Consider the following 25,666-nt stretch of genomic DNA (forward strand, 5'->3'; position numbering starts at 1 on the left):
AGATTAGGCTAGTCTATAAATAGAGCTTTAGGAACACGTTGTAATCAGTTCAGGTCTTCTTAGAAAACACTTAGAGACCCAAAACGCTCTCAGTCCCTTGGCATCACAGAGTAAAATTGGGAATCTTAAGTAATTCCTCTGAACTCAAACACTTGTACTTTGCTTTCTTTCAGTTTTTATTAATAAAATTTCTTTACTTTTACGTCTTTTTCTCTTTTACGTTCATGTTTCTTCTTTCATCTTCTTTTTAATTTCCTGTTTGTTTTAATTTTTGCATTTTACTTTGCCTCCGGCACCTTGTATGTTTTCCTTTTTTATCTTTAATTTTACTTTCGAAACTACAATTGAGACTTTGAGACACCCACAAAAGAAGTCGTTTCCGCTCCTTGAATTAAGATTGTGAAACAAAACTCGAAAATTGTTGATTTATTTATTGTTAACAATGGAACAAAAATTTGAGTAAAACAACTAGTAATAAAATATATCATCAAAGGCCTAGTACAATGTGGTAATTTACTACTAATAACCACACATATTTGTATCAGTAAATCTTACATATATGTATTTATCGATATGTCAAATGAAAAATTAATAGATATTTTTTTTTAAACCGCTAAGAATGCGTTTGATTGTATTTTTATTTTTTATCTTTATTTTTAGTATTTTTTATAATTAAAAAAAAATATAATGTAAAACAAAAAATATTTAAAATAAGAGAAAAGATAAATAGATTTTTTACTTTTTAATTCGAAAATATATAAATTATTAACTAATTAAAAATACAAAAATATTTTTTACATTCTAAAATACGAGATATTAAGTCCTTTCGTCCAAAATATATAAGGACAAATCAATCTTTTGAAGAGACTTATATATCTTACATTTTAAAAAATGAAGGACATTTTTGTATTTTTAATGAGAAAGTATAGGAGCCAATGGAATATTTGTACAATATGTACAATTGAGGTTTAGGGAAGTATTAGAGATATAACTATTAGTGTTATTTTTTTTCATTAGCTGAAGTTTTTGGGATAAGTAGTATCATGACATGGTATCAAAACTCTAGATCCAAAAGATCAAGAATTTTGATTCTTGGTAAACCCCAAAATCAACCCATTATACACATTGTACAAATATTCCATTGACTCCCTAACAGAATTCATTTTTACTTAATCGAAAACTTATTTATTTTCGAGATTTACTCTAAAAAAATAAAAATAGAAAACGAAAACACAAATCAAGCGCGCGATATCCGATCAAACTTGGTTAACCAATTCCTGAAAGGTGTTCATGGCAGAAGCAGGCAAACCCAAAAGAACATTAATACTTCTCCTTCCATGGCCATGAGACAAGAACAAAACAACTTCTCTTTCAGGCAAAGTAACAGGACCGGAACACAAAGGATCACCCCAACCAAAATTTGTAGTGTGAAATGACAACTTTGTCCAAGTTGTGATCAATAATGTAGCTGCCAAAGAAGGCCTTGCTCTTGTGACTTCAAAATAATCAATGGCTGATCTCATGTAACTATCATTCACCATTTCAATTGCTTCATGAACCAAACTCACTGAATATGACAAAGGGCTATTCAGTAATTCACCAGCCTTACAAAGAGAGTTTGTTAGAACAATAGCATTCCCAAAGTACCCCTCAGGTATTGGTGGCACAAATTTGGACCTTCCATCAACTGCAAAGAGTAGTTTAGTCTTTTGATCAGGTTTCATTCTTAAGGCTTCAGATCTAGCCCTCCATACAAATCCTGCAGGAAATCGAGATTTTCCGTAAAATTAGAGAAATAAATAAAATATGTAAAAAATAAAATCGTACCAAGATTTAAATCGTAAAATTATCTGATTTAATAAAAATTTTATAGGGTATATAGTTATATTTATTCCTAAAAAATTACTCATTTTCTAAATTTATCTCTAAAAAAATATTTTAATCAAATTCGTCTTTCAAAAATTTTAAATTAATCGCGTTAGTTTTCTATTATTTTTTTGTCGAGGGCGTCAAAATTTGTTAATGTGACACGTTAGGTGATACTACAACACACACAGGAGTCTTAATTGACTATTAACATGATAAATTTATGAAATTATATCAAATCAAAACCTAATTAAGGAGAGAATTTGAAGTATTGGAATCGCTCAATTTTAGATTGATTTGATCTAATTTCATAAACTTATCATGTTAACTGACAAATTGACAATTAGGATTACTAGGTGTGTGTTATAGTGTCATTTAACGTGTCATATCAATAAATTTTAACGATATTAGCAACAGAACTGACAGAATGACTAATTTAAAATCTTTAAAGGATAAATTTGATTATAAAAAATCTTTTTGAGACTAATTTAAAAAATGTGTGATTTTTCGAAGATTAATTTGACTATTTATTCAAATTTTGTGAAATCGACTAACTCATTTAAAATTATAATATCAAAATATTTTAAGAGTTAAAATCGAGATTTTAGCTGTTATGCCTGATAGTGCTTCAAAACTTGTGCATTTCTTCAAAACCCCATCTTGGGTAGCCATTTTCTTGAGGTGTTCAAGCTTGTGAGGGTCAAAGGTGAATGATTTGTAGATCATCTCTTCTTCATAAAGCTTGTTAGTGTTTGATACATCTTCTATCTGCTCAAATTCTGTGTGTTCGAATTCAATCTTGGGAGGGTCGCGCGCTTTGAGCATCGATCGGTCGAGATATGGAGGAACCTTCAAGCTCAAGCCTCTGGCTACATTGCTCCATGCATTCACAAATTCCATGGCACATATTCCATCTTTCATGCAATGGATCATGTTTAGTCCCAAACTGAATCCTCCACATTTGAACTTTGTCACCTGAAACATCATTTTTAATTCAATACCTTTTTTAGGTTTATATTGTTTTATAAGAAATCTACATGTTCAATTCATGAGACCGTTGGAGGAACATAATAACTGAAATCTTTGTTCAAAACAAAGATATAATATAATCGGTCCCGCTACGTTACTAACAGCATTTCTGTCAATTTTTGCCAACTCTTATTTATAACTGTGTTTAATGAAAGTGTCTTCGTGGATGTGTCTAATAAAAATGTCTATTTTATAGATATATATTTTTTGGATATGTCTCTTTATATATGTATTTAAAATACAATAATTAATTATTGTTGACAATAAATTGGCAGATAATATATTAGTATCCTATACTTTTCCTAATATAATATAGTTCATATACGAAAAAATATAAAAAACTAACTTTTACTTAGCCAACTTTATATTTAGGTTTATAATTTGAAATTAAAAATTTATAATTTAAAATTTATAATTTAAAATAAATAAAATAATTTTAAAAAAATTGACTGATATTGACCGAAAAAAAATTAATATAAAAGAAAACTAGTTGGTTGAATATTAGATTTTGTACATTATTTAAAAGAGTAAATTAAAATAGTCTATTTGATATTTCAAAATGTAAATGTATTTTAATTCGGCTTTGAAGTTTTAAAAGCGTTGATATATAATCTGCAAATTTATTTACTTACGTCATTTTAGTCTCTAATAAAATAGCAATTAATCAATTGATGATGTCACAAGTTATGTAAAATTTATTAATAACATGTCACATCATCAATATGTGGAAATGTGCAATATCAAATCACTATTCAGCAATATCATGCATTCATGTGTACTTTAACATGACACAAAATTATTAATAGGATAATTTATATATAAAAAAATATTGGGCTGAGCCATACACATAATGAATTCTATTAGGCACTGTTTGGATTAATAGAAAATGTAAGAAAAGAAAATATAAAGAGGAAAAATAGATGAAAAACTTCATTTTTCATTGATTGGATGACAATGGAAATTGGAAAGAAAGAAAAAAAAATGGTATGGACCTACTCTCAAGTTTTCCTCTCACTCTTGCGATGAAAATGGATGATAATACACAAAGTGAAAGTGAAATTACTATTTTATCCATGGTGTTAAAAAAACAAAAGAAAAATAAAAGGTTTTAATGTAATTTCATTTGGTTATGATTTTCTTTCTCTTTTTTTTTTCTATCTATTTTCTCTTCATTCAAATAACATAAAAAAAAATCAATTTTTCTTTTTATTTTCTTTCTTTTCATTTTCTTTCCTCATATTTTCTTTCCTTCCATTTTCCATCTTCCATCCAAATAAAGTGTTACTTTCGGATTCATTATGTGTAGCCAAAGTGAATTTCTTGTTTTCTTTTTTTTTTATTGTCTTGTTAGTTTGGTTTGTTATGTTAAAAGGATTAGACACTAAAAATAGGTTAAAGAATTAATTTGTGTTGTTTTAGTTATTAATTCATTAGTTTGTTTATGATAGATTAGTCATTGATTTATCAGATTAAAAAATATCGTGAGAACCAAAAGAAATAAGTTTGAAACTCTCACAAAATACAAATAAAATTTTTATAAAACTAATTTTTATTATTATTTAATAAATTTTTTAACAGAAGAATTGTATTGTCTTAAAATAAAAAAATTGATAGTTAAAATATCTTTTTTGTTTTATATAAAAATTACTTTATCTTTCGTGAAAATGAATAAAGACCGAATTGGGTATTTACTCCCAAGGAATGAAAGATGTATTGTGTTTATTCATTCTAAAGTAGTGAGAATTATGTGGGTGAATTGTTGTATATAGTAAGGAGAAAGTGGAGGGGTAAAAAGGAAGAAGAAATTTTTATCAGGAGGGAAGGGATGTGAGAAAAAAATTATGCAAAAGAGTGAGATACAATGGAAAAGAAGAGAAACAAATAGAAAAGTGATAGATATACATATGATTAAGGTATTAAAAAAAATCAAAATTTTAAGTAAAATGAAAAGATTAAATTAAATATATAAAATATAAAATTAAAATATAATTTAAATAATAAAATAGTCTTATTTAATATTTTTTTAGAATCAATTAACTTATTTAATATTGTAATATTCACTCTAATTATCAGATACTTGAACTCAACAAATAATTTATGGAAATGTATGGTTTTTGAAACATTGATTCGATTTTTCATATATGGCTGAATGAATATATTAAAAATAAAAAAAATAATATTTATATCACTTTTTATCAATCGATTTTAATACTAAAAAATAGAAGATATGTAAAAGAGGATAACACAAAAATGGGTATTCATGGGTCGATTGGTTCGATATTAAATTTAATTGATTCGGATTGGTTTTGATTTGTTATTTTTAATGAGTGAATTTAAACCAATTTGAATAGTCACCAAAAAAAAAAACCAATTTGAATCAATTAAATTCGAATTGGATCGAAATAATTATCCGATTTAATATGAAATTTAAAAAAAAAATTAAAAAAAATTAGAAAAAAATCATCTAATACTATAAATATATAATAATAATAATAATATTAAAAAAATAAATCATCGATTCAAACTTAAATATAACTATTATAATTTGAAAGACTTTAGGATTAAGAAATAAATTTGCATATATATTATTAGATTTTATTTATTTTTTTAATTAATATTAAACTAATCGGGTTGATTTAGATTTTGCGATTCCAGAACCAATGTTCAAACCAATTAATATCGGATTTGATTGGGTCTGACCCGATTGTATCGGATTATCTGTCGAGTCCAAAACTAATATAATCAGATTGGATCAAATTTTGGACGGATAATTAAGTTATTTGTACCAAAAACACCCTACACATAATATTTTTTTTAGAAATTTCATTGAAAGCTAAGGAAAATATATAAAGGACCACAAAAACATGCATATTGACATATACTTTTCTAGAAAAATTTGGTGATACTAATTTTGGTGGTAAATAAATTAAATTAAAAAAAAAAAAGTATATCAAACCTGAGCAGTCATAAGAGGCATCTCAAGAATATTGGTTGCACCAGGAACACTATAAACAAGTTTGCCAAGATTATGAGGATCTGGTTTTGTTAAATCTCCAATGTCTTCAATGTTACACTCTGCTTCAGCCTCAACAAACACTGCACCCTCTTCAGTGCAATCCACTATAAGCTTCCCTTCTTTGCTTAGAATCAAGGTACCTGCCATGGGGTAATAAGGGACAAGAATCTTTGAGAGTGAATCTTTGATTACTTGTGGAGCTTCTTCATTCCCCCTTGAACTTGATTTGAAGCAATAAACTGTTTTAACTGGAACAGCAATGTTCTGGTCAAGGTTTGAAAGGAAATAGAGTCCCTTTTGTGTTTCTTCTGAAGGCTTCACTTTTGTTGGTTCTCCTATTTGCCTTACAACAAGTTCAAATTTTGAGCCATGCCCATTTTCCATCTTGAGATAATTAATAACCTTTCTGAAGAAAAAAGGGAAAAAAATGTGTGTGTGAGATTTAAGAAATTATATAAAAAAAAAATAGTTTTGAAAGCATTTAGGCCCGTTTGGGAAGTGTCAAAAATAACTTTTTTAGACTTTTCACTTATGAAAAGTAGTAGTATTAATATCTGGTGCAATTTTCAAAACCAAATTGCAGCTTTCTAAGAAGCTATTTAGGAGCTTATAAAGAAGTTAAAAAAAATGACTTCTCTCGTAATACTGCTATTTTTTATCACATTTTTATAAAATAAGTACTTTTAGAACTAAAAATCCAAACACAAAATAACTTATTATAAACTACTTTTAATATAGTCATTTATTGTTTAAGTTATTTTTTCAAACTGGAATCTGTCGGCCAAAAATCAGCTACTAATTTTTTATTTTGTAAAAATAAGAACATAATATCTAATGATGCATTTAGTTTGTGTTTTTATTTTTTATTTTTAAAAATTTATTAAGCAAAAACAAAAAAAAATTATTATTTTCACTATTTTTTTCATAAAATTCTAAAATAAAAAATAAAAATACAAACTAAACGTAAAATGTATTTATAAAAAAAATTAATAAAATTATATTTTTTGTTTTTTTATAAAATTCTAAAAACAGAAATTACTTTAAAAAAAACACAAAATAAACAAGGCTAATTTTTTTTGGTATGGAAAAAATATTGGTGTTTTTGTTGAAAATGGGAGTATTTAGTGTAATTACAGATGGGTGGATTTTTTGGATGGGAAGCCAACAGGTGGGGGGCGTGTTGCAACACGTGGGGGGCGTGATGGACACGTGGCAGCATTCTGGCCAACACGTGGGGAGCGTGTTGGACACGTGGCAGCTTCTTAGCCAACACGTGGGAGACGTGTTGAATGATTTCCATACTATTGTAATACACTTTAAATATCAATATTCAACCAAAGTCCAAAACACCATCTCTCCTTCCATATTAAAAATAATTTCTGAATAAACAACCCCTAAATAATTCAAATAACTTAGACTTATGGTTCGTTGAATATATACATGTCATAGCAAAAGGAACAGATATGATTGAAATTTGAAAGACAATGTAAGAGTTTTACCGGAATCTTTAATGCAAGCCTTTATGTTGAATGATTTAATGAAGTGAAATTTGTTTTGGACATTTGGTGCATGGTTAGAGAAGTTTATATAATAAGTGCTGAGGGTATTTTGGTCAACATGTTCATTTGAAATTTAATACACTTATGTTTCCGTCCTTTTATTAGTACAGTAGACTTTAAATAAACACTTCAATTAAGGTCGGTTGAATATTCGTTCTATTTTCAAAGTATAACTTTTAATTTTTGGATTTATCTATCATATGTTTTAAGAGTATAAGTTAAAAATTATAAATTAATTTTTTTTATTAAAAATATAAAAAATTTAAGTTTTTAATGTATTTATTTTATATTTATTAAATAAAAAATTTAAAAATAAATTTATCATGTGTTTTAAAGACACATATTAGTTAAATTTTTATTTTTTTATTTTAAGCGTTTTTTTTTTATGAATGGTTAAAATTTTTTTAACATTTTTTTTCTGACTAGTCTAATGATAATAGGAAGATAATTACTATGACATGCATATCACCACCAAACACTATTTTGTTTCATCTTAATTTTTTTCCCATTTTTTCTTAATACACTTATCAAATACTATCTTATGCAATTGAAATTGCACTCATTTCAATTGGAAATGTTTCATTTTTATTTGAGCTATTTTGTTAAAAAAATTGCTAGCTGTTAGTACTTTAAAAGTACTATTTAGGAATTTGAAAAAGAAAAATTTATCATTGAAATGTGAAATAGTGAGACTATTTGATCTATCTTTTTATATTTTAAAAAATAATATAAGATAAACAATATAAAATATTTTTTTTTTCTAAATGCTAAGAACAAAAATATTAAAAAATTTTACTGAATTGTGTCCTGACTCCTAACAAAAATTATAAAAAAAATATTAAAAACTTGTTAAATTTTTTATGTATTTAATATAGGTTTAATTACTCTGTTGTCTCTATAGTTTTGTGAAATTTTTAATTAGATCTCTATACTTTTTTTTTAATTAGGTTTCTGCACTAATTTTTTTTTCAATTAAGTCCCTCTTAGTAGTAATTGGCTTAATTTTATAAGGACCCAACTAAAAAAAAGAATTGATACAAGAACCTAAATAAAAGGAAAAAAATATAGGGACCCAATTAAAAAAAAATTGGTACAGGAGCTCAATTAAAAAAATATATATATAAGGACTTAATTGAAAATTTTGTGAAACTACAGCAGAATAATTAAACCTTTAATATATTAAAAATATAAAAAAATATATTTTTATGATAAATTAATTTATATATTCTTAAAACACAATTAACATGAATAAACCGTACCTACCCTTAAGTTTTCGATATGAAGGCACATAGAGTGAAAATTCAAAAACATAATCTATTTTGTACCATTCTTAATCATTTTATTTTTATTAGGAAAGACCTATATTTGGTTGGACCCCTCATTAAAATATAGGAATTTGGTAGGGACATTAGTGGTATTTTCATGGGTACCAATTTCAAAGTTGATAAGAGCAATTAAATGAACGCAGACATTATGTGCGGCATTGTTTTAATTGATATTCTCAATTTCTTGTCATATAAATTATGATTTCACACTATATAAAATTTAAGATAAAAACATATATATAATATAAGTTCATACTTTATAAAATCATTTGAAAAAAAATCAAGAGTATCAATTTGTAGCATTTTTTAATTTGGAGGCAAAGTTGTAACTGTAGAGAGCAGGAAAACGGGTAATGCTAGGAAGATAAAAAAAACTATCAGAACTTGTCTTATTTAGCATTCATTAATTGTCGTAACAATTAATAAATGTTAAATAAGACAAGTTATGGTTATTTTTGGCTGATTTTTTTTTGTTACCAAATATTTCCGACACACAAAATATTAGATAAGTGGTGTATGGTCTAGGAAGATTGAGTCTTTGACTCTTAATTTTCATATTAATATAGCTACATGTATGGTTTTCAAAATAAATAAATAAATAATCTAGATCTGATTTGTGTAAATGAAGTATATATATATATATATATATATATATATATATATATATATATATATATATATATATATATATATATATATATATATATAGTATTACAGTTAGCATTTATTTGCCCATTTTGGTGTAGCTAGAAATTCAACTTGTTAATTTGTTTCATTTGCCAGCCATACTATCAATTTGTCACATACCCATATCTAACCCAAAGCGTCAAAATCAAGAAATAATTTTATTTTTTTTTATCTATCTATTTTAAAAGCATATTATAAATGGTTAGTTGAAGAGTATTGATCATAAGGTCTCAGTAGCAGAGGATGAGAGTTGAAGTGCACAAATGAATATAAACTTTGTTTATATTTAGACGTCATGGATTTTGTAGTTTGTGGCAAGGCCGCAAGGCACTCATATAAATATTTAATATTTTTTAACCAAAAGAAGAGAGAAATTTTTATTATAAAGTAATTCCAAGACGGTGGATGCATGTGCAAAACTTATGCCTCAATTGCTCAAATGTCTTCAACCGATTGAATAAAAATAAGAATAAAATATGACCCTAGGGAGGTGATCTTTTCTAGTATATATTTTTAGTTCATCTGTTATATCTTTAAACCAAACACTCATCATCTCCTATAAAGAAAAAATTTAAATAAATTACATCTTAATCTATTTTTGATAATCTAAAAGGTGACTTACAAAATATCCCTAAAATGTAAATTTGCTAATCCAACCGACTAAATTAATTGGGGTCACAAGGCCATTAATTAGGCAGATTAGCCCATTGATTGTCCGCTTAAGGTGCAATGGTTTTCCTCCTTTTCTGTTTCTTTTGTGGATAATCTTAATTAGTATCTCACTCATTTTACTTGTTTCTTTTATAAGAAAATCGATCATCGTTTTTTTTTTTGTTTTCGGACATGCCAGTCGATGTTTGACTTATCAAACGGCCCAAGAAACAACAAAAGAAGTCCACTGGTAACAATAATTCAGACAGAAACAAAAGAAATCCTTAATCATTTTAAGTGATTTCACTCCAAATATCAAACCTGCATAAGTGGCCCATTTCGTCCAGCTTATACCACAAGTTTTGAATCCAGAGTTATATTCCAAAATTACGATTATATATGTATGTCTGGGTTAAAAGATTACCATCAATAAAACGAACACATTTCAAGGACCCAAAAATTCAACAAATAAAATTTAAGAACATGACATTGATCTAAATTAGAAGGAAATATAGTTTACAGGCAGGTGAAAAAGAAATTATAAAAAAAAACTATTCAATGAGAAAATAAAATATCACATCAGTAATACAGGGAACTGGGTTAATCTAATATGGTACAAAGTACAAACCTAATTTAGATCATCTATCACAAAATGTCACAACTCAAACCAAATATCTACCATAGCTTAACCTATAGAGACAGCTGATAGGAGAATCATCAAGATAAACTCTAGCTATTGGACTGACCCAATTGCCTCTAATTTCTGCACAGGTCAAATATTATTTATCCCTCTAAAGTTTCAAGCTTCATCATCATCACCCTCATCGTCTTTTGCTCCATCTCCATCTCCATCACCATCACCATCACCATCACCATCATTATCATCATCGTCTTCTCCTTCAACTTCCTCATCAGACATGTTATTAATTACATCTGTAATTATATCCTTCACCTCTGCTTTTCTATGCATTAAATCCAGGCCAAAGTGGGTACCTGCCAACATTACATTAAAGAATATCATTTCAATAATTCATTTCCCTTCTTTCAGGAATGACATGTAATGTATGTCGATGAAAAGAGATCATACCAAGTTGCCTGAGGATATCAGATAGAGTTGCCTGAATCAAAGAAAGTCAAATTAAATCAGAACTTAACATTTGGAAGAAAGATTGATTGCCACAGAAGTCACTACTTACAGTATTAAAATCAACTTCCTTCAGAATATCGACTACAACTGCATGCATGTCCTCCCTGCTAGGTTCCTTCTTGGACTTCTTACTACCTTTTCCTTTCCCTAACAATGGCATTGGAACAGAATAATTTGAGATAGAAAATTTACAAACAGCCACATACTTAAAAAGTACAGAACCATGCTGTGTAACTTGATACGAATTCATATCAACGGTGTGTTTATCAGGATGGTAAAAATGGGGAGGCAAATTTCATGTGAGATCTGTAATTGTCAGCATTTAGCTCATCCATGAAAACTTATGTCCTATTTTTTCCCCCAACCAAACACCTGAGAAGGAAAGTTTCCCGAAACAGTTTGACAGGACTACTTGATCAAGGTTAACAACTTCTAAAACTATTTTGCACAAACAACAGAATGCTAACTGAAATAGAGTAAGCACTACAGATAACATCATGTGTAAATTGGGAAAAATGCAATCAATTCACCTTGATCCTTCACTGAAGCTTTTGACGGCTTCTCTGTTTGTTTTTTGCTTGCAGCCTTTCCCTTAGTATCCGACTTTTCACTAGAGGTTTTCTGCTTCTTGGATGCAGAAGCATTATCCTGGTCAGTCTTTTTTGAAGAGGACTTCTTCGGAGTTTTCTCAACACTCTTAGCAGCCTTCACAGATGTCTTCTTGCCTGAAGTAGATTTCTCTCCTACTTTGCCAGTTGAACCCTCTTTTGCAATCTTTTTAGGAGTGCGCTTTTGGGTGCTTGGTTTTTCTTCCTCTTCCTCTGATTTATTTTCCTCTTCACTTTCATCATTTGGAACTCCAACATCTTCATCATCATGAGATGCCTCTTCAGCATCCGACACTTCCTCTTTATCATCCTCCTCAACATCAGAAGACTGTTTTCTCTTTTTACCAACATCCGAACGTTGCTTTTGCTTCTGGAAATATCAAATATATCAAAGTGATTAAAACCATTGAAGCCTATGTGTAATACTCCTGATGAATAAGCAAGTCACAACCCAAATCCTCCAGATATGCACGGAAGAGAAAAACAAACAAAATTGGTCAATTATGATAAAAAAAAAAAAAATCCAGATGGAAAGTTAAGATGATCATTTGCTTTCATAATTGACAGAATGCAGAAACTTAACAAGAAAGCTAAGTATCTCCAATTATCTAAAGGCAAAATAAGTGCTAAAACCAGACAAAACAACTCAGCAGAAACTGCCAATAGTTAGAAAGCAACTTGGTTGAGCTACTGCATTCACAATTATACCAGATTGCAACACAAAGCACCTGGAACTAAACAAACTCCACAGAGAGGTAATCTTAGATAGAATACAAGCTAAGATAGTTAAGTTTCTGACAGAAAACCCAACACAAAGAAGTTATTGGAACATGTTAAACAAGAGAGTGCAATCACACTAAACAGGCTGATGTGGACTAGCAGCAAAGCAGATGCAATATTTCAACAGGGAATATCAACAATTTTAAGAAGCAAAAAACAATGAACACAGAACAGAACCAGAAAACAAAACAGGTATAAACTATTGCTGTAGGGTTAAAGTGAATATAATCATATTTAAGTCCTATTAGAAGTTCACCTCTACTCTCTCTTGCTCTCTCACACACACAATCAAATGCAGCTAGGATTAAAGTGAATATAATCATATTTAAGTCATATTTAAGTCAAACTCTAGAACTGACCAAATAAGATACATTTAGGAGGAATGGAGGATACTAAATCATCACCAAAGCAATGTCAGTGAGCAAAACTTGAAGAATTTGTAACATAAGTATCAGAATTAGAAGCGATAGATTGCACATCAAAGCTTAGTGATCGACTTATAAGCAGCAGAACAAATATAATTTAGTAATGAAAACACACCTTGGCATGTGTTTCTGTAGATCCTTCCCCAGGGGATTTGTTAGGAGTTGCCTTTCTGGTTCGTTTTTTACCCTTCTGCAAAAAATAGAAGCATATTTCTAAGTTCAAACATCTAAAATACATGAAATCTAAACAAATAAAGATACATATTAGAGTTTAAAGAATGTGCATGGATTCATTGACACAAATAATTAGATGTAGAGGAATTTATTTCCATCAATCCAGCTGTTGAATTATAGTTGCCAACTTGCCATATTGATCATGCATGTCAAATACAACAAATAAGAAAAGTATCGGAGACACATGGTTGATTTTCTTTTAGTTTGAAATGATATAATGTTAATTCCAAGACATCTAGTTGAACTACAAAACAATTTAGAAAGAATCAAAATGAAAAATCAAGAGATACATGAGGAATGTTTTTAACCAAACCGCTCAAACTATAATATGTTGTTATTTCACAAAGTATATTATTTATTTTATAAACAAAAAACTTAATTGATCAAGAACCTTATATAATAATCCAGAGATAACAAACCTGCTCTTTATCAGCAAGAAGAACATCAGTCGTAGCATGTGGGGACTCCAAAAATTCCAACAACTTTATAGACAGTTCTTCCTGAAATCATGTATAATGTGATAACTTAGTTTCAAATCAAAAGATAGCAAAATCCTTTCTAGAAATAAGGGGCTGTGGATCAAGGAGAATTAAATCAGTACTTACCTTCTTCACATTGGCCTTGTTTATTGGAATATTAAGAACATCACAAAAGTCCAACAACTTTTCTTTTACACACTTGTCAATCCTCTCCTTCACCTTTGCCCGTTGTTTTTCCTACAAACAATATTTTAATTGCGGGTCAATCTCAACCTCAGATGCTCAATGTTTGAGAAATGACATAGGACATGAAAAGTGAAAACAGAAAATTCAGCAATATAGTTAATAGAAGACGAACATGGTGAGCTATCCAACAACAAAGTGTTAGGAACAAATTTTATGGGCAGGTCAGGGTAGGAGACACAGGACAAAGGCATGTGACAGGCCTAATTCAGTGAATTGATTACTATGTAATTAGGAGTGGCTAGGGTGAGTATGGCCATTTCAGAGTTGTTAGAACATAAGAAGTTGGAGGGAGAAATACATAGGGAAAGGGAAGCCACAGATACCTTGTCTGACATTTTGTAATTGTTGTGGGACTAACAGTCTAGGAACACCTCAGAGAGAAAGAAATATTAAAAACATCAGAACCATTTAGGGTTCTTGACACTTTGGCAAGGGTTCCAAAGTAATTTACAATTTTCCCTTCAATCCTTACTACTACTAATTATACTTGTGCTAACATAACATACCTCATTTTCAGTCCACACAAAACCAGAAAACTGCCCTATATTTCTCTTTAAATTGTGTGCCTGCAAAACAATCAGGGACAGCCATGTTGTTGATACAAGCAAAAATGTGAACAATAAAATTAATTTTTTAGGAAATGAGAAACAACAAGAACAATTCACCAAAATCACCACCTTAGATTTCTTCCCAAAAAGTATATTATGAAGCAATTGGAGGTTGTCATCAGGTTTTCTCTTGGATAACTTGAAAGCCACTGAAACAGTTTATACATTAACTTCAACACTAACCAGCGAAAAGATAATTAGAAGTTAAAACAAGCTAAAAACTTGGAAATCTGCAAAGATAATATCCTATAGATATCAATACTACAGAAAACAAGAAGATTCAGACCTCCCTAAGAATACCATACTGAATGAAAAACACAAATAAAAGCTCTGCGACTAAGCATCTGAAAATAAATGAATCAGAATTCAGAAACCAATCTAATCACAATAGTACGGAATAGCATCCCAAAATAAAAGAAATGAAGAAGTGCAAAACAACAAATACAGAAGTAATAAAGAAAAATTACCAAACCCTACATAAAATCAATGAAAGCACTTTAACACACTAATGCAAGAACGCCAGTGCTAGTCAAATGGTACCTCAAATAATACCCATAGTCACTTGATCAATAAGCTACCAGCAAGCAACACTTATTATTTCAACCAAAAACAATTCTAGAATAAGGTGCAAATAACAAAATCCAGAAAAGCACAGTGCAGCTATAGATTTTTGTTGTGGCAAAAATAACAGGGTCTAAATGTAAAGCCATTGAACCACTTGAACCTACCATTAGGGATATCCTTAAGCTGCTCACCACGACCCTGAAACCCGAAGAAATTTACACAATCAAATCCAAATTACCAATACTTAATTCCTCAAAAGGACAAAAATAAATTGTTTCTCGAAGAAAATATATATAAAACATGTCTACAGACAAGTTATTCAAATCTATATCTTTCTTAATGGTTTCATCTATAGTTCTGTTTGATCTCGCGCTACCTGAACCTATGGAGCTACATTCCATCTAAAACTATATAGCATAAATCTGAAAAATTGAGTAAGATAGCGTGGAAAGACAGGAGCGTACCTTTGCAATTGCGAGCGCTTTACCAGCTGAGGACCTCGAAGACCTCGCCGGCGATGGCACAGAGTAGCGCTCTACCGTCTTTCTCTCCCTCGTCGGCCGGTCACTTACCGGAGTAATCGGTTCCTTCTTCTCGGGGACTTCTTTCTTACTCGCTTTCTCCTTCTTCGACTTTGCTTCGGTTCCCTTACCCTTCTTCGCCTTCTCAGTACCTTCAGCTTCGTCTTCGTCTTCAGCTTCTTCATCCTCCTCCGCGTCCTCTCCGTCTCCTTCCTCCTCCTCTTCGTCTTTCACTGCATCGTCACCGTCCTTCTCTTCTTCTTGCTCTTCTTTCTCTTCTTCGTCACCACCTTCCTCTTCTCCTTCTTCTACCTTGTTACCCTCTTTCTTCTCCTCCTCCTCTTCTTCTACCTTGGATTCTTGAGCAGCTTCCTTTGACTCGTCTTCCTTCGAATTCCCCTCGTCATGCTCTTCCTCTTCGGGCTTTGCTTCGGGTGGAGCTCCCTGTTGGTCTTGGTTCTCAGGTTCGGGTTTAGGTTCGGATTGAGGGTCGGATTTGGGAGCAGAATCTGCGTCGGGTTTGGGAGGTTCCTGTTGAGGCTTGTTCTCTTCTAGGGTTTCCGTGGCCATGTTGATTGGTGAACCCTAGGAGGGGAAGAAGAAACCCTAGAATTGGGAATGGAAGCGAATCGAACAGATTTGGGAATTTGGAAGAGAGAGATGAATGGGAATCGCGAAATGTGAAATTGGTGTGTGTATTTTGGGAGCGTTAATTTGAGTGAGAGGGCGCGCTCAAAAGAGTGTGTGACTGTGTGAGAAAGAAAGAGAAAGAGAAAAGAGAGAGAGAGAGAGAGAAATGAGAGTGAGTGAGTGTGTGTGTGTGAGTTTGTAAGTGTGGGTTTCAAAATTTTGATGGGAAAATTGTGAGCGGGGGCTTTTGCAATTTTGGCAATCCTAAACCCTCCCTCGCCTTCTTTGTTTTTGCTTTTCACACTCCCGGCAAAACTATTGCAGCAACGTGGAGAGAAAAATAAATAAATTTTTGGTTAATTAAAAATAGGAAACTAATATGGAATCAATAGATGATCAGTTAAAAAGTAAATAATTTAACTAATTTATAATTATATTTAATTAATTTTATTTTTTTTAATTTATAATAATTGATATTAATTATTTCTCACCTCAAATTAAAATTATGAATGATACGTTGGAGAAATAGGGGCAGGGATTACGGAACTTCCAACGATCCTGATTCTTAATATATAAAATATATAAAAGAACATCAATTTAGTATGAAAAAGAAACATTATAATACTTAATAGAAGAAACATCTTAATGTCTAGCATAAGTACCATTCAAGTAGAGATTTTGGATTTACACAAAGGTATTTGGCTAGTTTTTTGCTCGTACCCTCTTAATTCCCTAGCATTGTTGTTTAAAATATAAAAATTATGTTTATATTTTAAAATGTGAGATATCTAAAAATTTTTTAAAAATTAATTTATTTTTATATATTTTGGACAAAAAAATTTAAATATTTTGTATTTTAAAAGGTCAAAAATATTTTTGTATTTTTAATTAATCAAATATTTATATATCTTTGAATTAAAAAATTAAGAACTTGTTTTTTTTTTAAGATAATGGAAAATTAGAATTATAGATATCTATTAGCCTATTAGGTATAAATTAATTTTAATCCATTCTCACAGTAAATAATTATAATTTATACGTATATACATAATGATAAATTAGTAAAAATAATTATATTTTATATTAATTATGTAAATAATTATTAAAAAATTATATATAATTAAATGATTATGTCTAATATTTTATATTATTATTATACAACTATTTTTTAAGTTTTATAATCACTTAATTAATTATTTAGGATTTAATTTAAATATAATAATTTATAGTCAAATAAAATTTGTAAAAGAAATTATAATTATATGCTAATTACGTATATAATTAGGTTTATTATACAATAACATAAAAAATTACCCTCTAATTTCTAAAGATACCGGAATAATGACTGTGTATTTAACACAATATTTTAAACTCAAATAGAATATATTATCCAATTATAAAAACTTAATTGTAAACTCAATTAAATATGACAGATGTTTCATTTTTCATATTTCTTTAACATTATTTGTATTTTTGTTACTATATAATAAAAGATGAGATAACGATTATTTGTATTTATTTTAAACTTATATAATAAGTTAAAACATATCCTTGATAATTGTATAAGTTTTTATATATCTATATAATCTATATAATAATTATATAAAGTATGAGATCTGTTTGATGCAGATCTTGCGCCCAATTTAATAAAGAAAAAAATTATATTTATTGTAAACTTAATCGGTGGCTGGTTTTTTGGTCATTTTAGGGGATTGCTATGAGATCTATACCAATCACTATCACTATTCCGATTGAGATATTCTTAAACAAATTTGTGAAGATTTTAAGTGTCTTTGTTAAAAAAGCACTTACTACTTCTTCCTAGGGTGAGCACGGGTAACAGGTACTCGATTACCTGTCCGAATTCGAATCAAACCAATTAAATTGATTCTGGAATCAACGGATAATCGGGTCTAACTCGAACTAAACCAATGGCTTTTGTTAGTAATTGGTTTGGGTATCGGTTCTGGGGTGCGGAACCCAAACCAACCCGTGAACCCGATTATATATTAATTAAATAAAAAAAATAAAAAAATATATATGGTTTTTAGTGTTTTTTAGTGAGATTATTCACTATTAATATGTTTGAATTTTAATGAGTTTAGTTTTTAATGTATTTGGTATTAACATGTTTAGATTATTTATATTGATGTTACATATTTATTGTACTTGTTGAATTTTTAAGATAAAATTTGATTTTTTTTATGAATTTTAAATTTATCGGGTACCCAATTACCTGAACCGAACCAATTCGTTCTTAATCGGTTTGGTTTAGTTTGGATACATACACAAAAAAATACAAATTCAAATCAAACCGAACCAATTACATTTTGATCAGTTCGATTCTAATTTCACCTTAAACCCGAACCAAACCGACCCGTGCTCACCCCTACTTCTTACTGGTATGGTGTTCTGTCCCTCCAAATATTTTTAAAATAATTTGTTAGTAATATATGTAATATATATATTGATAATTAATTAGTATATATTGGTATATTATACATAAAAATTTATATTTAAATAACTCATTATGTATAATGTGTGTTATAATATATCAATAGGAGGTAATGTTTAAAATAATAATGATAATAATAATAATAATAATATAGAATAACTATATTCAGTATAAATATATAATAAATTTATTAAAAAAATGGTCTAAATAAAAATAATAAGTTAACCTATTTAAAAATTAAGATGATTCAAACAAATTAAAGTTGTATTTATTTTTAATAAAATTTTATTCTTTCAATTTTTTTCTTATGCATTCTATGTAAAAAAGGATTTACAACTTTTTACTTTCATATGACAACACAATAATTGAATGTATTAAGATTATTAAAACAAGATTTTTTAAACAAAGATGAAATACAAATTTTAACAAAATAATATAATTGTATATATTAAAAAAATTAAAAAATTCAATTTAGATATGATAACATAAAGTATTATTAAAAAAATTTAAAAATACTAAAATCTTAAAGTATATTATTGAATATAATTTGTATATAATATAATTGATTTGATATACATGTTAAAATTTACTGAAATATTAGTATATTGATATACTTAAAAAATTTTTTATAAATTATAATTTGTTAATTTTTTATTATATTAGATTATATATTTAATTTAGTCCCTTTCATATAAAATTTTTGGTTCCACTACTACATGTGTAAAATTTTGTTACTAACTTAGTGTTGTGATATGTGTGAATCTGTGCAGCATGCAAACGGTGCTGTGAATGTGTTAAGTGTGAAGAATAAATGGTATTTATTTTTTTATTTTTTTGGTTTCTTTTCTTTTTATTTTTGGTTTTTCACAAGACTAATTCTAAGAGGAAGAGGTTTTGTCATGCATATAACGAAGAAGAAGGCTTAATTTTATTTTAAAAATTAATAAAAATAAAATAAGATATTTTATCATTTTATATAATGGTCATTCAATCACTCATTAAAAAACTTTTTTTTCTCTTGACTGTTTTGACTATCCACTATAGTATGCATTTTCTGACAATATGTTTCAATTTCACAAATTATTAGGAATTCGAATTTTATTTAAAAATTTGTTATTGAATCAATAAATTATCAGCACAAGAAATAAAATTTAAATATTAAATATTTATTTAGATATATAAGTGAGTTGATTATTTAACTATATTGATTAATTCCTTTTTTTTCTAATGAGTTGATATTATTAATTAGATTTTATTTGGATAAAATATATTTTTTATCTTTAAAATTTGTTAAAGGTTTAAAAATATTTTTACATTTTATTTTATTTTAAAGTTGTCATTATAAAATTATTATTAAATTAGTTCTAAATTTTTGAAAAATTAACTGTAGATATATATTTAATACAAATAAAAAATTTCTAAAATAAAATTAAAATATAAAAATATTTTTAAAATGGATAAAGTATATTTTTTGTCTCTAAAGTTTGGCAAAGGTTTAAAAAATATCTCTAAATTTTATTTTGTTTCAATTTTGTCCCAAACGTTTTCGATTTGTATCAAATATGCAAATTTTTAAAAAATTTAAGACCAATCTAGCAATAATGCATGAAAATTATGCTTGATTTGCTTGTGTTGATGGTTGTTTTTATGAAATTGTTGTTGAATTGGTCTTAAATTTTTTGAAAAATTAGCCGTCAGGGATATATTTGATGCAAATCGAAAACTTTTTGAACAAAACTAAAACAAAATAAAACTTAGAGATATTTTTTAAAATTTTGTCAAACTTTAAAAATAAAAAATATACTTTACCCTTTTAAAATTTTTAATAAATTTTAAGACAAAAATATATACTTTAGGCGATTTCTCATCTTTGAGTGAGTAAGATGAGCCCTATACACCTTGTTTGATTGTTTGGATTTTGAAGAAACTAGACAAAAAAATATTTCTCATATATGAAGAAACTAAATTCTAAAATCGAAAATAAAAGAAAAAGTGTGATATTGATCTTTCTATTTTATTAAAAAAATATTTATTTATTTTATTATTTGAAATAATTTAGTTTAAGTTGGATTTCTTAAAAAAAAATATATATTAAATATATACTAAAATTAACTACTAATATAAAAATGTTACATAACTCACAAGTTCACATACCCCACGCCAACTCCACCGTATCAATAGCAAATATGAAAAACACTAATCATGTTAATTTCATAAATTTTTTGTTTGTTTTTTTTTTATTTATGAAATTGAAATCTTCTTATTAATATGGTTTTTGTTTGTCAAAAAATAAATAAATATGTTCTTTATGTTTAATTGTTATTTTTATCGTATTTGATTATAACTAAATTTTGTTATACAATTTAAAGCATATTTGATTATAATATAATTTTAAAATTTTGATTTGGACTATTATAACTAAGTTTTGAAATATGATTTAAAGCATGTGTTTGATTATATTATGGTTTTTTAATCTATAGGTAGATTTTTAACTAAATTTTGAAGTATAATCTTGATTTTTGAATTTGATTACAAGATATAATATGTTTGATTATAATTAAATTTTAAAGTATGATACAAAATCTGTTTGATTATATAATTTTAAATTTTAAAAATTTATTGTTTAAAATTATATCATTTTTTATTTATATGTCAATAAAGTGTAAAGAGATATCCACCATGTAAATAATAAAATATATGAATAATTTCGTTTTGTTTCGCATTATTTATTGACAGAAGGATATATATGTACATCGTTTACTATTTTGGAGGACTTAATTGGTATTTTTCTTTTTTTTCAAGAACTAATTATTCCAAGATCAACATCTTTAAAAATCTAATTATCACTTTAATCTATAAAATATAGAAAAGCTTTCAAGTATACCGATACATCAATATTTCAGTAAATTTTAATCGTTGATCTTAATTATATATATTTTTTATAATTAAGATCAACGGTTAAAAATCACTGAAATATTAGTATATCGATATACTTAAATTTTTTTCTAAAATATATTATAATTGATTTTAGTATACAAATAATATTTTTTTTTAAATTCCATTTGAATTTTATTTTAAGCGAGTTTTTAAAAATTAAAAAAATAGTAAAATGAAAATAACGAAAATAAATAGAGGAGCCAAACTACATCGTTTAGAAGAAGAAAACCCTTTAACACGGTAATTTGTAGCTGACTTGAACACCGCCAATATAAATCTGAATAACACCGGAGAAGTAATAGCTGAAGCGCCGGAAACCCCGCCACAAAATGGAGCTCTCAAAAGACCCGAATTCCAACCCGGGTCGAACCGAAGACTCCGATTCGGAGCTCGAACTCTACACTATCCCAAGCTCTTCAAGTAAGCAACAACGAAACACACACACTCACTCTCTTCTCTGAAAACCCTAATTTACTTTGAACCTAAAACGACGTCGTTTTTGCGGTGCTGCAGGGTGGTTCGCATGGGACGAAATCCACGAGACAGAGAGAACAACGCTGAGAGAATTCTTCGATGGAACATCCATGTCGCGCTCACCCAAGATCTACAAGGAGTACAGAGACTTCGTCATCAACAAGTACAGGGAAGATCCTACGAGGAAGCTCCTCTTCACCGACGTCAGAAAATCACTCGTCGGCGACGTCACGCTCCTCCGCAAGGTCTTCACGGCGCTCGAAGGTTGGGGTTTGATCAACTACGGCGCAACCTCAGGGGACACCGACGCGGAAGGTTGTGGTGGTGGTGCTGAGGACGAAGGGTGGAGGGTTAGGGTTGAGGAAGGTGCGCCCAATGGGATAAGGGTAGTTGCGACACCGAACTCGCTGAAGCCGATTACACTGCCACGTGGCGCAAAGACGACTAAGGATGGTTCGGGTTCGGGTTCGGGTTCGGGTTTTAGTTCGGATTGTGTGAAATTGCCGCCGCTGGCGAGTTACTCGGATGTGTATGGGGATTTGATGAAGCAGAAGGAGGAGATGAATTGTGGGCTCTGTGGTGATAAAATTGGTTCTGGACATTACCGAAGTACCAAGGTATTTTATTTATTAAGTAAAGTTCTTGTTCTTGTTCTTGTGGTTCTGTTCTGTAGTTAAAGAATATTATGTTTAAATTATCTATAAAATCACCTCATTGTTGTTCTTTCTGTTGAAAATTTAATGCTCCTATATTTTCATCTTCACTGGATATCGATGTGCTATAACTAACATGCGTTTGGGATTAAATTGTTTCATTGTGGAAGAAACCCAAATCAGCTGGTGAAAAGAGGTGGTGGTGGAGAGCACTGTTTGTAACAAAGTAAATTGTAAATCTATGTAACATTTCTGTTTTGAATATGTTTGTGGCAAGGTTTATTATCCCTTGCTTATCAAGAGAACAATTTCAGTATGGTAAGAATTTTGGATATTGAAGGGGTTTTGAGTATTGGCTCGCTGATGAACAGAGTTACAACTTTTTCCTGCCACTGCATGCTAATTTTATTATGTCCTAGGTGATTAATCTTTCAATATGCAATATTTCTTAAACTGATAGTGATATGATTTGCTGTCCTATTGTGTTCGTAATGTCACAGGATAATTTCATGATTTGTGCAAAATGTTTCACAAATAAAAATTATGGAGATAATAGGTCTGCGGAGGATTTCACATTAACAGAGTCCGGTGAAAATAGTGGCGAACAGGGAGCTGTGTGGACTGAGGGAGAAACACTTCTCCTTTTAGAATCTGTTATGAAGCATGGAGATAACTGGGACCTAGTTGCTCAAAGTGTTCAAACAAAGAGTAAACTTGATTGCATCTCAAAACTCATTGAGCTGCCCTTTGGGGAGCTCATGTTGGGCTCTGCTCACCGAAATGGTAACAGTAATAGTGTTAATGGCTACGTGAACAATGTGAAACAAGTTCAGTCATCATCATCATCGTCTAACCATCAAGAAACTTCAAAGGCGCAGGATCAGTCTCACGATCTTAGGAATGAAAACGAGCAGAATGGAGATGCTGTTGAGGAAAGTCCTTCAAAAAGACAACGCGTTGCTCCTCTTTCAGATACCAGCAGTTCACTATTGATGCAGGTAAGGTCTAGGTGTAATCCTGAATTTTGTATTCCTATGTTGTGTCAGGAACTTTCCAGAACCTGGTTGAACTTCTCCTGTTGCTAGGGTGCTTTTATGAGCATAACATTCACAGAATTTTTGAAAGACTTGTTTATTGGTTAATGAGGTATACAGCTCAGCTCTAGTATATATTAGCCAGAGCCCAGAAGAATGAACTGTATTTATTTAATTTGGATCTCAAGTGATATTTGTATTCTTTTTAATTTGTTTCACATTCAGTTACTTACATTCCATTTCTCATGTATAAGTATAAAAATTAGTTAATGATATTTTGGATTAGGTGGGGCTTATTGCTAGTGTGGTTGATCCTCATATCACAGCGGCTGCAGCTGATGCTGCTACTATGGCACTTTGTGATGAGAACCTGTGTCCAAGGGAGATATTTGATGTTGAAGAGGATTATGCTCTTAGCGTGAACTCTGCAAATAATTCAGCAAGGTTTTCTACACATAAAAATCACTTGGTTTTATTATCATTTGGGTTGTGCTAGATGGTAACATGCTCTTAAGTTGTGCCTTCAGTTTATTAAATCCTTTTATTTTGTGTGTTTTTGTTCAGAGCCCATGGGGATGAAGGTGTAGAGATGAAGTCGTCCAATCAATCAGGTATTTTACTGTTTTTACTTGAAGATGATATTCTGATATGCCTTTATTCAAACAAATAGCCTATCTGTTAAGTATGTGTCAGTGCCTCCTGTAAGTCTGTAACTGCAGTAAGATTCTGTCTTAGTTTCTACTTTGAGTCCTTTCTCCATCTGGGGATGTTCAGTTCAAGCTTTCTTATCATGATAAATAAATAGTTTTTATTTATTTACTTCTTGAAAAATTACACACGCATGAATGGTAATTTCTCATATTTTCTGGCGCCTTGTATCACACCATTAGTTACGATTCTTTGAACTATTGCTGCATTTCGCCTTTAACAAGAGAGCTTATTCCTGCAGAAATAGACGACAGAGGCCAAAAGGATGGCATACCCTTGACACTGCGTGTAAGAGCCGCCATTGCAACTGCTCTCGGAGCTGCTGCTGCACGAGCAAAGTTATTAGCTGACCAGGAAGACAGAGAGGTTGAACTTTTAGTAGCTACTATAATTGACGCACAGGTTGCTACTACCTCAAAAGAATTCATCCCTGCAAACTTTTTTCACTTGATTTCCAATTCTTTATTTCAAATTTCATTTTAATGATTATCTTTTATGCTTTCTAGGTTAAGAAATTGCAACACAAGGTTAGACATTTTGATGATCTGGAGCTGTTGATGGAAAAGGAACATGCTGAAATAGAGGAGCTAAAAGATTCTATCTTAACTGAACGGATTGATGTTTTAAGGAGGACATTTAGATCTGGAATCACTAGACGGAAAGATTATTCTTATGTCAAATCTTAGACCAGATTGTTTGTATCTGTTTGATTTTGGTGCTCTATGGCTTATCATTATTGGACTATTGATATTACCAGTTTACCACACCATAAAGCACAGAAGTAAATTTGTTAACCACTTTCAGAAAGCTCTTTCTATTATGCTTTGTTAATTTTTGTTTGACACTTATGGTATGTTTGATTGCTTGGTAAAAGTGGAGGTAATTCATACCCAAATAAATTTCATGTACAGTTTCAATATTTAAGTATAGGAGAGTTAATTTGGTTGAGTTTAGAATTAGTCCAAACGGACAATGGTTTAAAGCTAAGATAATTAGATAAACAATTTAAAACTGTAAGACATGACTTAAC

At 29.5% G+C, this 25,666-nt stretch overlaps 3 protein-coding genes across 3 annotated transcripts; 1 reads left to right on the forward strand and 2 right to left on the reverse strand.

The window, feature by feature from the left end:
• Window positions 1–979: 979 nt before the first annotated feature.
• LOC112772171 (omega-hydroxypalmitate O-feruloyl transferase) lies at window positions 980–7,476 on the reverse strand. The gene is made up of 4 exons (XM_025817059.3): window positions 7,411–7,476; window positions 5,852–6,317; window positions 2,484–2,841; window positions 980–1,759 (listed from the first exon to the last, which is right to left on the reverse strand). The coding sequence occupies exons 2-4, from the start codon at window positions 6,293–6,295 to the stop codon at window positions 1,257–1,259; spliced, it is 1,305 nt and encodes a 434-aa protein (XP_025672844.1). The 5' UTR covers window positions 6,296–6,317; window positions 7,411–7,476; the 3' UTR covers window positions 980–1,256.
• A 3,117-nt stretch (window positions 7,477–10,593) lies between these two features.
• On the reverse strand, window positions 10,594–16,692 carry LOC112769110 (DEK domain-containing chromatin-associated protein 1). The gene is made up of 11 exons (XM_025813524.3): window positions 15,689–16,692; window positions 15,389–15,422; window positions 14,730–14,809; window positions 14,559–14,618; window positions 13,933–14,043; window positions 13,747–13,827; window positions 13,209–13,283; window positions 11,811–12,258; window positions 11,330–11,427; window positions 11,221–11,251; window positions 10,594–11,126 (listed from the first exon to the last, which is right to left on the reverse strand). Exons 1-11 carry the CDS (start codon window positions 16,313–16,315, stop codon window positions 10,933–10,935), a joined length of 1,839 nt encoding a protein of 612 aa, XP_025669309.1. The 5' UTR covers window positions 16,316–16,692; the 3' UTR covers window positions 10,594–10,932.
• Window positions 16,693–21,969: 5,277 nt separating this feature from the next.
• LOC112770901 (SWI/SNF complex subunit SWI3A) lies at window positions 21,970–25,443 on the forward strand. The gene is made up of 7 exons (XM_025815378.3): window positions 21,970–22,187; window positions 22,281–22,858; window positions 23,395–23,892; window positions 24,215–24,372; window positions 24,493–24,539; window positions 24,878–25,038; window positions 25,143–25,443. The coding sequence occupies exons 1-7, from the start codon at window positions 22,097–22,099 to the stop codon at window positions 25,320–25,322; spliced, it is 1,713 nt and encodes a 570-aa protein (XP_025671163.1). The 5' UTR covers window positions 21,970–22,096; the 3' UTR covers window positions 25,323–25,443.
• The last annotated feature ends 223 nt before the right edge of the window (window positions 25,444–25,666 follow it).

The sequence above is a fragment of the Arachis hypogaea genome, chromosome 18, assembly GCF_003086295.3.
Source record: "Arachis hypogaea cultivar Tifrunner chromosome 18, arahy.Tifrunner.gnm2.J5K5, whole genome shotgun sequence".
NCBI lineage: Eukaryota > Viridiplantae > Streptophyta > Magnoliopsida > Fabales > Fabaceae > Arachis > Arachis hypogaea.

Excerpts from the sequence above, each read along its gene's own strand:
- LOC112770901 (XM_025815378.3), top strand. The coding sequence starts at position 22,097 with ATGGAGCTCTCAAAAGACCCGAATTCCAACCCGGGTCGAACCGAAGAC. Across the intron at positions 22,859-23,394 it reads GACATTACCGAAGTACCAAG|GATAATTTCATGATTTGTGC; the intron begins GTATTTTATTTA and ends GTAATGTCACAG. Across the intron at positions 24,373-24,492 it reads TCTGCAAATAATTCAGCAAG|AGCCCATGGGGATGAAGGTG; the intron begins GTTTTCTACACA and ends GTTTTTGTTCAG.
- LOC112772171 (XM_025817059.3), bottom strand. The coding sequence starts at position 6,295 with ATGGAAAATGGGCATGGCTCAAAATTTGAACTTGTTGTAAGGCAAATA. Across the intron at positions 2,842-5,851 it reads TGCCTCTTATGACTGCTCAG|GTGACAAAGTTCAAATGTGG; the intron begins GTTTGATATACT and ends ATGATGTTTCAG. Across the intron at positions 1,760-2,483 it reads AAGTTTTGAAGCACTATCAG|GATTTGTATGGAGGGCTAGA; the intron begins GCATAACAGCTA and ends GATTTCCTGCAG.
- LOC112769110 (XM_025813524.3), bottom strand. The coding sequence starts at position 16,315 with ATGGCCACGGAAACCCTAGAAGAGAACAAGCCTCAACAGGAACCTCCC. Across the intron at positions 11,252-11,329 it reads AGGAAGTTGATTTTAATACT|GCAACTCTATCTGATATCCT; the intron begins GTAAGTAGTGAC and ends TCTTTGATTCAG. Across the intron at positions 11,127-11,220 it reads TGATATCCTCAGGCAACTTG|GTACCCACTTTGGCCTGGAT; the intron begins GTATGATCTCTT and ends TAATGTTGGCAG.